The sequence below is a fragment of the Larimichthys crocea genome, chromosome III (assembly GCF_000972845.2).
Source record: "Larimichthys crocea isolate SSNF chromosome III, L_crocea_2.0, whole genome shotgun sequence".
NCBI lineage: Eukaryota > Metazoa > Chordata > Actinopteri > Sciaenidae > Larimichthys > Larimichthys crocea.
In genome coordinates, this window is record NC_040013.1 from 4933530 (window position 1) to 4945921 (window position 12392).

At 42.4% G+C, this 12392-nt stretch overlaps 1 protein-coding gene across 4 annotated transcripts in view; it reads left to right on the top strand.

Annotated features, from left to right (window-relative positions):
• Positions 1-636: 636 nt before the first annotated feature.
• The window catches only part of trpm3 (transient receptor potential cation channel, subfamily M, member 3), a 125301-nt gene continuing 113545 nt past the window's right edge, over positions 637-12392 (top strand). For 2 of the 4 annotated variants that reach the window (XM_019275975.2, XM_019275976.2), the window contains exon 1: positions 637-1286. In XM_019275975.2, coding sequence (XP_019131520.1) covers positions 1083-1286 — 204 coding nt within the window. In that variant the 5' untranslated portion in view covers positions 637-1082. The remainder of the gene's footprint in view (positions 1287-12392) is intronic. The other 2 variants (XM_019275978.2, XM_019275980.2) reach the window with 1 other exon arrangement.

Below are 12392 nucleotides of genomic sequence, written 5' to 3' on the forward strand. Positions count from 1 at the left end.
GTTTTATCGTCCCAGAATATTTTCTTCACATCTTTGGACAAAACAGAGTCAAAAGCATTTAGGACTGTCGTGAATTAACAAGATTTTTTTTTTTCGTATCATTTTTTTCCGTCAACTCCACAACTCCACAGCACCGGTTGACTTGAAGATGACCAGCACTGCAACAGAGAAACCGAGGCTTGGGAGTGAACTATGAACCGGGAGAGGGAGAAGGGCTGCAAGAGGAAGAGGAGAGGGAGGATGGATGGAGGTCTGGTAGCTGTGGGTATTCAAAGCACAGTGTTCACAGCGAGAGAGTACTTACTGAACAGGGTGTCTGTCTCTGTGCCTCCCAGTCAGCTTAAAGCAGCTCTGCACAATCCTCAACAGGAACCCTGCACCCCAGAGACTCTTGCTTGTCTCTTCATTCTCTTTATCTGCTAACCTTTTCTTTTTTCCCCCCTGTCCACCTGTCTTTTTCTCCTGTCCTTTCTCTGTCCACTGTGTGAGCTTCTGTCCTGAAGCCCCCTTTCACCTGGATCTGAACATCGTACCCTCCCTCTCTCTTTCCCTTGCCTTGTTTCCCTGTTTCTCTCTCTCTCTCTCTCTCTCTCTCGCTCTCTTTCTCTCTCTCTCTCTCTCTCTCTCTCTCGCGCTCTCTCTCTCTCCCCGTGAGGAGGGAAAACAGCATCGGCGGCCGAGCCACAGTAACGGCACATGCAACAGGGTGCAGGCAGCACCTTCTGCTTCGCCACCTCTCTCATCTCTGACTCTCATCCCTCCCAGAGGAAGGCTACAGGGAAGAAAAGAAGAAGCGCTGGAGCGCAGCCGAGCAGGTGAAGATCTGCTGTTCCACTCCTTTTGATCAAGAGATCAGAAGAAGGGGGGAAAGAAGTCAAAGAAACAGAGAGAGAAAGAAGAGTCAAACAAAGAGAGGAGACACAGAGGCTGAGTGAGTCAGGGTTGTTCAGCAGGCTGCAGAGTTGAGAATGAAGTGAAGATGCCACCTGTGGCACCAGTTTAATTAAAGAACAGCCTCCTCGACTCAGCGTGGCCGCCCTGCCACCTCTTCCCACGTCTCTTTGACCAAATCTACAACCCCAATGGCTTCCAAGAAGAAGTGGGCTGAGAGGAGGGAGCTGCGCAGGGACCGGCCGTTCTCCACCCGGGATGATTCGTCTGTTGCGTCCGGGACATCTGGGCCAGGGCGTCCCACCACCAGGGGGCGTTTCTCAGAGTCATGGAAGAGGCTCAGCTCCAGAGGGGGGTCCACCAAGAGGGGGGCGCTCAACTCTCAGCAGCCACCGGTAAGATGTTTCGAGGACACACAGGCCCCCTCTACATGTTCCCCCAAAGATTAATCAATGACCTGGATGCTGGGAGGGAAATGGGACAGGAAAGGCTGCTGTCAAGACGGCACCTTGCCTGGAAGGGAGCATGGAGGGATTAGGAGGTAAACAGGGTAGAGGAGTTTAAAAGACTAACTTGCTGGTTGATTCACCAGTTTAGTAATGAGTAGATTACTCACTCTGTGATGCTTCTTAAGCATCTTGAGTGATAAAAGGCGTCGAGCATTACCCAAAGTAAGATGATTTGTGTGCAGTTGATTTATCTTTAAAGTCTTCCATCGCTGTTTATCCTGAAAACCAAGTCAGGACGAAATATTCTGTTTATATTTGGGTTGGTTTTCCTCATACTGTATATTATAAACTTTACATAAACGTTACTTTTTTAAGTGCAAAGCTGCTACATGCGCTCATTTTCTAGCTTCTGAGATAATGCTAAGTAATCAATACTAGACACCTACACCAGTGCCAAAGCATTATCTACCAAAGGTGATTATGGTGTCTGTGCTCTCTGTACGTAATGAGTAAATTGACCAAAGAGCCACTCAATATCGCTCAGCACCCAGTTGACATTTACCGGTGACAAAAAAAAAAAAAGGCACAACTGTAGCTTGCAACACTGATTCAACCTATGAAATATCCCACCTGGTGGATGAAGCAAAGATGAGACAGCCCTGAGGTGAATTGTGCACCATTACCTGCTGCAGGGTCCAAAATGAACACCCCCAAAACGCCACATGTGGGTAGATTTTCCATTTGGCCAGCAACTCTTGGAAAGGCTATCCACCACACGGTCTGAACAGAAATCCATGTCATAAAAACCTACGCTGAGAGTGTCTGCTGTGTGTTAGGGTCATTTACAGGCGTGCTGCTTCTGTCCTCTGCTGTCTTTGTTGAAATTTGACACACACACACACACACACACACTAGCATTATAAGTTTATGTGTGTCTAAACAGTGCAACGAAAGTAACCGTCTCTTTCTGTTTACTATGTAATCGAAATGTACTGAAACAAAAAACGTGACACAAAAAGGCTGAGTCAAAAAGTTAATTTGGTAAAGGGAAATTAAAGAACAACACAATTAAAAACAGAAATTAAAAACATAACACAGACAGTTCGGAGGCTTCCAATGCCTTTGGCGTGATTTCTCCTGTGAAGTTATTGGGTGGTGTACTAGTCGTTCGGGGACAAGTGAAAAACTTTTGCAACCGCTGACTTTGGAAACTGGTTGCACACATACAGCACACATCTGTTTGTTACTTCACTCTATTCCCTGCACCTGCTTCAAGGTAGTGGTGTGTAAAACTGATGCATGCCTTCTGTCTTTTGGCAGTATCTGTCAGCCTAGTGAGGAAAGATGTCTCCATAATTACTGAAACCTTCTCTGTGATATGGATCTGCTGGATCTGAGGTCTCATCCACTCTATTTTTGAAATGTAGAGCTCCATTGATGTTTATGGATCAGGGTCAGGATAAGTAAAGCTGGCTGCTAGCTGGTGCTCATGGGTTATCACACTTAGCCAATCTGTTGGGGTTGTGTGTGTGTGTGTGTGTGTGTGTGTGTGATATTTGGCATCGATATCTGAGCTGGGAGATGTGTGGGAGACGGAGATATGCACGGTTGGAGATCCGAGATCCATTTCTGGTTTTTCAGTTATGTCCCAGTAGCCACTGCTACTTTGTATTGGGAACATATTCTGATATCTTTTAAGCAGAACTTGCCGTGAGGTATTGGGCTGTCAGCCAGTTTTTTTTTTCACAGATGTGATTAGGGACTATGTAAATGCAAATATATGTGGATTTCTAAAAAACAAATCAATATATTTTAGAGCAGAAGAACAAGTGTGTGCGCTCCTGTCTTCGTCTCTAGGTATTTTAAGTTTGTGTGTGTGTGTAAAAGGAGAAGCTATGTGTGATCCTTTGGGATTCGTGTTGCTTAGATATAAACCACAGAGTGATACTACCACAACATCACTGCTACTCTCATTAGATACTGAACCATTAGTCATTTGTAATGACCAGGTGTGTATGTGTATGTGTGTTTGCTACTGACTGACTGACTGACTGAATGATTGAGACAGAGTCGGGGATGGAAATCGTAAGTGAAAGTGAGGTAGAGATGGAGAATTACTCCACGGGCGGTTTGAGAATCCAATACTCAATGATTGTGCCAAATGGGTGAAATACAATGAGAATTAGATGCCAAGACAGGCAGACAGACAGAGAGGGAGAGATGGAGAACAGAGACTGTGGATTCAAGTTTGTGTCTTTAAACTCATAATGCAGGTCAATACGTGAATCTGCTGCTCCCTGAAAAATCAAAAACACAGACTTGCAGACTTACTTACAAGACAAATAAATAACTGACACATAGAGATTTGTATCCTGTGATGTGATGTTGTTGGGTTTTGAATAGCTTCATAAAACTTTGGGACTGAGACGTTTATTCCAGGCTGCAGATGCAACAGAGTCAATAGAAGAGTCAGAGAAATGTCATTTATAGTCTACACACCTGTGTGAATGGACCATGTTTTTCATGGGTAGACATATTGACTAAGAACAGTAATCGTGACTCATCCACACAAGTAAGCCTGAAGACCTAAATAGTGTAGCTGCTAATTAATAGTATTGATTGCACCTTGACTTGGGTTGAGTGCTTATCCAGGAACCACGTTTTAAAGTGTATGTGACAGAGCTGTCGCTTTTTCCAAAAATCAAGTTTCACTGGATCTGAAATGACACGCAATTTGTTCAAATAAATTCAAATGCACCTTGACAAATAGTCTCGAAACACACAGTACATCATCAAGACACTTGTTCTTACCACACCAGTGGGCAGACTGAGCATACTGCATTTATTTTGTTGACATTTCCCTGATTGTTTTAGTCTCATCCACACTTCTTTCAAACTCTCTGAACCTGAACTTTATGATGTGTACTGGATTCTGTCAGATTTGAGTCACTTTGTGTTGGCTTCATGTCACAGTACAGAAGGCTTTGTCCACTAATTGTCACATACACAGGTCCAAATCTTCCTTTAAGGGGAAGGCTGAGCTGGTAACACACAGGTGCAGAGATGGTGTGCTAACCAAAGGCGAAAGCATTCAGGTCCATTACTTAAACAAAAGTATTCATACCCCACTTTAAATACTTGTTGCATTTGAAACCTCTCTAAGGTAAAAGTATGTAAATATTTTCCAAATACTTTAATAGTGCATGCTCACAGTGCAGTACAATAGTCGCTGCCAGTGTTTTAATGTTATATATGATGTTTTTGGATCAATAATTACAGCTGCATTGATGTGTATGTTGCATTTTAGTGCTATAGATGTTTATGGTTGAGCTAATTGAATTTTTTTTGTGTACTGCTGGGTAGTTTATTGTATAGTAAGGTATCATATTTTACAAAATGATCATGTTTTTGCACAATTTTAGAATTAATGATATTTTATATGGAGATGTATATCGAGATAAATATCTCATATTGCGGCAAAATAAGTTATTTGGGCATATTTCCCAGCCTGTATGGTATTTTCCAATTGGACCGTCTTTGTATGCCTGTGGGCCTGTGGGAGTCATAGACATCAAGGGTGTGATAAAGCATGTGTCTGGGATTGTATCATCCTTATTTCTTTATTGCCATGTGAATGCCCTGCAGTTCATCCAGCCATCTGTGGATCACGGAGGCCTTCTGCTCAGTACAGCGAGAGAAATCCCCTGCTCCCCTCGTAGCAAGACACAAATGTTTTTTTGTTTTTTTTAGGTTTAAATTGAGCGTGTGTGATCTTCTGTTTCTGATGGTTTTGTCTGCTTGGTTTCATGTGTGTACTTTAATGTGTGAACTACTATGTCATGAGGACTCTTCCTTGGAGAATTGGATGGTGGTGTCAAAGCCTTGCAGCTCACACACCACCACTCTGATGCTTTTGGCTGTAATGAGCCTCATCTCTTGTCACAGTAGGAACGCAATAGTCTTGAAAACAGACATTTTTCCCACTGTGAGCACCCCTGGCTTCAGAGCTTGACTTCAAAAGCAGTTGTTTCTGTTAGTGGTCTTTAGTCACTCTGATGAGACTCTTAGGTGCCAACTATGTGTTTCTTGAGATTTCGCTCAAATTAAGGGAAAGACAAGAAACTTTTTTCAGAGACTTCAGTCAAACATGAATCACCATAAACTGGCAAACTACTGAGCTGTCATAGAGGGGAACAGTTACCAAGGCAGTTGGGCTTCAGTACCAAATGAGAACATATCAATAAAAAGTCTTTATTTGTGTATTAATTATGCCTTGACTTGCACTATTATGCTGTATGTAATGACGTTGAGCTGTGACTATGACATACGTAGGGTGACTTTGACTTTAGACCCTTTCTTTCCCCATGGAGCACATCCACAACAACTGTTCTCCATCTTACCTCTAGCTCTGTACTTTACTTCTTCCGCTCATCATGTGTCCGTTACCTCCTCCAGCTGTTTCTGGGTCTCCCACATGTTCTCTTCCCTTCTGGTTTCCGTGTTTGAGTCCGTCTGCTTACATTGGTTTTGGGTTTCTGTAGGATGTTCAACCCCAATTCTTTCTCATTATCTGGATGTCTGCTTCCTTTCTCTCTTTTACAGATCTTCATTTCTGATTGTGTTTGGTCAGTGTAAACTTTGCTTTGCTTTATTAGTGGAAGATTTTGTTTGTTTGTTTTCCTAGTTTTTAGGTATTGAATATCTCGAGTTTGGCGTTTCCTTTGACTGTCACTGACAACTAGTATCACAAAATGCCATGTGATTGGGGACCAGATTTTCATACCTAGGGGGTATTATTATAATCAGTGTGGACTAAAATACCAAGATCTAATAATGCTGGGGATTGGCTGTCTAGTGTTACATCTCGTAGAGGCATTTAGGCCCAGTGACAAGGATAATGTTTTTTATTAACCAGCTGCTTCTCTTCACTTATAACTAAGTGAACAAGTGTGCTTGTTAGCTGCCAATGCTGTGCAATGGTGAGTGCAGTGCATCCTGTCCTCATCACTGCAGGAATGGTTGACCTGGAGCTGAGGTGGTGTGTTGCTAAGTTGACAGTTGCTAAGTAGATGGTTTTCTGACCCTGGTCAAGCTTCAGCTTTAGCCCAGAGAAAGTCTAATACTGCCACTATTTCACAATCACCCACACCTTAAACAGAACCCTTAAATCTGTTTAAACACTGGACCTTTAATATATCAGTGTTGTTTCGCTGCCCCCAAGTGGCCAAAAATTCATTTATTGACAGTTAAATGATCCTAATGATGCATTTTTTGCTGCTCTAGCATCATTATACATCTTAAACAACATCCCACCGTATCATTATATATATCCTAATTAGAGTACAAATATAACAAGCTCTCCATCTAAACCTCTGATCTCTCTTCATGCACAATACCCACATGCATACATATGTAACGAGGGAATTAAGTGCTGCTGATTTTTCACAACTTCATTGCAGGAAAAGGGGCAGGTTTGGTTTTTTTGTTACTGGAAATTCAATTTGTTCTTTTTGGATCTGTTGTACCCGGAGGACACAAAACTGAAAATGTGTGAATGCTTCGATTGGACTTTCATTACAATAACCCAAGTGTGATATTATTTCATGAGGCATTGGTCGGAAAGAAAGAGTTTTGTCGGTTTCTATGGAAACAATGCATGGTTCAGCGATTTGTGTTGTTTTAAAGCAGGGAAGCTTTTAGAACAAAGATCAGTGACTCCCTCACTTAAAAGTGTTTTCTCCGGAAATCGGGCATTTTCTCTTTTGTTGCTTGGTAGCACATTCCACCAAATGAGAAGTTTTCAACAGATCTTAGTTCAGAAAAACACAAATAATAGATACAGAGCCCTGTTAGGTACCTGGAAACTCTGTCTCCCATCACAAAGCTGAAGCCATTTTAGTATTTTATATTTAGTATGCTCACTCAAACAAGGAATTTAACTCCAGTTGTTGACAGTTATGCACACAAAGTGCCAAAAACAAACAAAAATATTAACCTGCAACCGCAGATGGATCAGACTGATTCCTCAGGGGACAGGCAAAGTAGTGGGAAGTGCAACCATTCCTGACGTCTCCCCAACCTCATACTGCTTCCTGTCTGTGAAGAAGTTTCATTGATAGGTGAAGTCAGGCAGTCTCTTTCAGTCCGTAGACATTTGAGGTGTCGCAGCATAAAGTCTGCTGATGCGTTTGTAGACAGGGTTTTATTTGAGGACCAGTATGATTTGTGACTGATTGTAAACTCTGCGTGCAGACACAAGAGTGAGGCTGTTTATTGAATATATTATTCATGCAAAGAGTCCATATTTATTATTCAGTGTCTTCTGTATACCTTTGAGTAAAAGCACAATTTAACAGTGTTATTATGCTTGTTTCTCTTCTTTATTTTCTCAAGCACACATACATCTAAGTAACTATGACAAAGAACAGACACTGTTTTCAGTTTACAATGAGTTATTCCTCTTATTATCTCATGAGTAATATCCAGTATGTATATCAGAGACTGAAAGAAAACATTTGAACAGTTGTAATTGAAGATTTTTTACCGCACTGATTTTCTCAGAAGTGTCGTCACGCAGTTCTCCAGGGTGTGTGTTTGGCAGCACGCAGCATATGACAGTGTGGTTTCTTCGCAAAGACACTATGATATGAAGATGAAGAACAGGCCCACAGGGCTCCCTTTGCTGCCTGAATAGATGAAGAACAGGCCCACAGGGCTCCCTTTGCTGCCTGAATACAGTTAAATGACTCTGTAGATGAGGTTAGGTCTCTCACCTCTAGTTGTATACATATTTCTCCATCTAAGAGCTGACTTGCATGACTTGCATTTTGCAGCTGAGCCATGCTCCTTTGTCTTTTTATTAATAGTTTTTTCAGATACTGCCTATTTTTGTGCTCATTTAATCTAACGCCGTCTGATCAACTCTCTATAATTATAATCTATAATTAGATATAATATAAATAGAACTTAATTTAACACATTTTTTTAAATGTTCTGCAGACGAACAGCTTCGAGTGCCCCCTTGTGGCACCCATCGTGAAAAGACTAAGATTAATTAATTATTATAACACGATTCTTTTTCTAGCCTGAACATGAATTTGTGTTAGATCTCAGCTTTATTGGATAGGGAGACTAACAATAGCTAATTTAATGGCATACGTGGGTGATGTGGCTAGCCACTGCAAGGTAGTGCTAAAATCAAGTGTGAAGAAAGACGGACTGTACAGATGGTCTGGTAATGGCATTTACTTGAATCCCACTAACACTTATTATTGTCTCAGTGAAACGTTGTGTTGCTTCTGTTCGGGTTTTTGCTTTCCATTTTCTCTGAAGCCGCTAGCAGCGTTCTTACTTTTTAGGTCGGAGTAGTCATTGTTCACAGTGAAAACCCCGTTGACGATCAGCATCCGTTGATGGTCAATTAAAGCTGTAAACATTCTTTTTATTTGGTCAGGGAACACTTTAATACCCTCAAAAGCCCCTTTGTGTTGAATGTGACGTTGGAGACTCCCAGTGGTATTATCAAAACATCACCAGCGCTCGCGAGATACAATGCACAGGATTTGACAGTAAGCTGCGAGGTGACAGCTCACTCTACAGACTACAGAACCTGTCTCTGTATATGTCTATGAAATAAAAAAACTATAGTGTGAGTGTATATGGAAAGTCAAGTGTGTGAGACTTGGCGGATATTCAAAATGAAAAACAGCGCTGTGTTTAAGGGCTCAGGGTGACTACAGAGGTGAGAAGATAAAACATGATCTGGGAGGTTGTCACAGTCTCCTCTCTCACCTGCCTCTCAGTACTTTTCCATTCACTCTTCACTCACCTGCCAGCCACACCCCCCTCATCAGCTTGACTCACCTGGTTCCCATCACCAATCAAGCCAGTATTTAAGCCCTCTCTGCGCGCTCACTCTCTGCCAGATTGTTCTACATGCTCACGCTAGACTCTCCAGCACTTTGCTGGACTGAGCCCTTGTTGCCGACTCTTCCTGCCTTGGACTAACCTGTTTTGCTGTAATCCGGGAAACCGACCCTGCCTTCTGTTCCTGACCATGAGTTCACCTTCTGGCCCTTCTGGATTTCGCAAGCTGGTGAAGGCTCGACTACCGGCGGCTCGTTCCTGGTTAGTCTGCTTCATTGCCTGTTTACCTGCTTGCCGGATTGGTTTCCCCAGCCAGAGCCCCTGGACTTTCCCTGTGCCCAGAGAGAATATTTCAGCTGTTGCTTTGTACTGTGCTACTTCTCGTCAAACAGCAAGTGTAATAAAAGTGACTTTCATTTATTACATTCGTCCAGTGTGCTGCATTTGGGTTCTTACTACACCCGTTACAGAGGTCCAGTTTGAGTCTCCTTTAACGAAAGAAGTCATGGACAACACTGAGCGATTAAAATATTTACTTGCTGGCATGCAGGAGTCAGTTTGTATTTACTTATATTTAAGTTTAGTTTCTCACTAGTGAGCAGACGATATTCTCCATCCTGCAGTTGGACTCAGACAGAAGACTCATTCTTGCATAACCGATGTTTTATCAAAATAAAAGCGTACTCACAGATTGGAGCAGAGCGCAGTTGTAACATGCCTCTCGTGATCTTTCCTCCTGATGCCTGGACGTGTTCTACTGTAGAGACGTCCCTAGCCGATCCAGATAGGCGTATATTAAAGGAGCAGTGTCAGCTAAAATAAAGCAGGTTTCTGGTTCTGTGTTCTGTCCACATCAGCCAATGACAGCCTACAGTGTGGGCTTGTCTATGCAAGAGAACATAGGTTTGTGTGAAAACATTATTCGGCCACACTGGTGCCAGTGAAATTTGGCAGAATATCAGCTTTGCTCAGCTGACTGTCTTTATTTGAAAAAAGGTAGCAGTGCACGAAACATCGAGCTAGCTGCTTATTTTTAGTCAATGCTGACAAGTCTAATCCAATACTTCACAGGAGCAGAACATATGCAGTCGATTTAAAGAGTGTCTAACAAACTGAAATGGCAGTTGTAGCTTAGTCTAGAAAGTTTTTGGGACGGTTGTGCATTGGTAAGTACTGTTGTCTTGTTCGAACCCCCCAGCCTTTCTCTGTTGTCTGAGTTTCTCTGTTCTCCCCATTGTCTGCGTGGGTTTTCTCTTGGTACTCCGGTTTCCTCCCACAATCCAAGTACATGAAGGTCTAAATTGCCCATAGGTGTGAGCGTGATTGGTTGTGTGTCTCTATATGTCAACCTTGTAATGAACTGGCAACCTGTGCAGGATGTACCCTGCCTCTTAGTCAATGTCCGATGGGATTTGCTCCAGCCTCCTGTGACCCTGTGAGGGATAAGTGGTTAAGGAAAATCGATAGATGTCGCTGAAGTTTCATCAATTCAAACAGGCTGATGCACATTCTCTGTGGATATCGTCAGGAGTTGAAACCTCCCAGTTAAACTTCACATCATAAAAACTTTAGATGATCAGTTTAATAGTTTAACCGCAAAGCAGCTCATGAAAAACACGAGTTTAATCCACTGCATATATTCTGCTTCTGTATATTATTGGATAAGATTCTGCATTGGCAGATACCCAACACTAAAGGACTCCAATCTTCATCAGAGCCAGAAAACTTAATCGGATTGTCATCCCCTGTGTCTGACCATTATACAGTAACTTTATAAATTATACAGTACATGTTTTGTTTAGTTATTCTTTAAAAAACACAATCATATACTTTGTTTTTATAAAAGCCGCTTTCGTAGTAGTACACAGTCAACAGTGTGGGTGGATAGGAACCAGTAGTAATGTGAAACAGTAGTAATACACCTCATACTAATTAAAGAGAAGTTAAGTAGCAATGGGAAGGGAAGCGGCAAGATGAGAGAGCCATCTGGAGAAAGGTAGTGGGTGGCAAACGGAGACAGATGTGTGGAGATATGAGCAGTCAGTCGCCACATCACCCTGTAACCTCGGCATTAAATACACAGAGGAGTATGAGTCCGGTGCCAGAATGACAAAAAGTTACATTTCTTTTATTTGAAACTGACAATGGCAGTCGTTGTAGTAACTGGCCTCTCTCAGTCGGGCCACACTTGAGACTTTCATTTCACTTTTTTCAGGGTTTGAATCATAAAAAAACCTGAGGCTGGCATGCCAACACAGCTAAGTCCTCAACATTTTAATCTGCTTAACACACATTTCAGTGGCAGACCGGTAGAACACATAAGCCGGTTATTTGATGGCCGTGATGGTGCGAGTTTGGTGTGTGTGTGTGGGTTGACTGACATCCGTAGCAACAGTAGCTTGGAAACAGCCTGAAGTATCATGTAGAGTTTGCTTAAGCAGTGAACGCGGTGGGAGGTATTAGATAGTGGGAGAACATGTTGAGGAGACACAGCATCTTTTTGGGAGAAAACCTTTGTGTCACTGTTTGCGTGTGAGGCAGCGAGCGTGCGTTAAAGAGCTAGAAGTGCGAGAAGGTTGAGAAGGCATGGTCATTTTGAGACAACTCAGGGTGTGAAAATTTGTCCCTATCTCTCCCTCACACACAAACAGGAGATCCTCTCCTTAGATACCATTCATGGAGGTGTGGATGGTGAACTTTTCGGGGCAGGGCGATAGAAAGTGCAAAATGAACTCTGGCCATGAAAAGGAAAAGGCAGGGCAGAGGAAAGAAAGCAGGAGGACAGGGCTTGATAAGGTCACATGGCAAACTTTTGTTGCTGTGGCAATGATTCCTCAACTCACTTTGCTGAGGTAATAACTCCAGTTGACCCGACAGACATTATCTTTATGTGTGTGGAAACACCGACAGCCTGATGGATGGCGTATCTGACCTTTAAAAACACTCATCACCATCTCTGCCTGCCACGTTCCACAAAACTATTAGCGATTTGCCTACACTGTCTGCCTTTGTCTGGTTAAATGACTAAAAATAGCAAAAAAAAGGAGCTGACAGATGAAATACACACATGCGACACCATTTTTCTCGTAGTCTTGAAAATGCCAAAAAAACATGCATAGGTGTCAGAAAATACTTGATCATCAAAATTATCGATCTTTTATTTATCACCTCTGGATCTGCAGATCG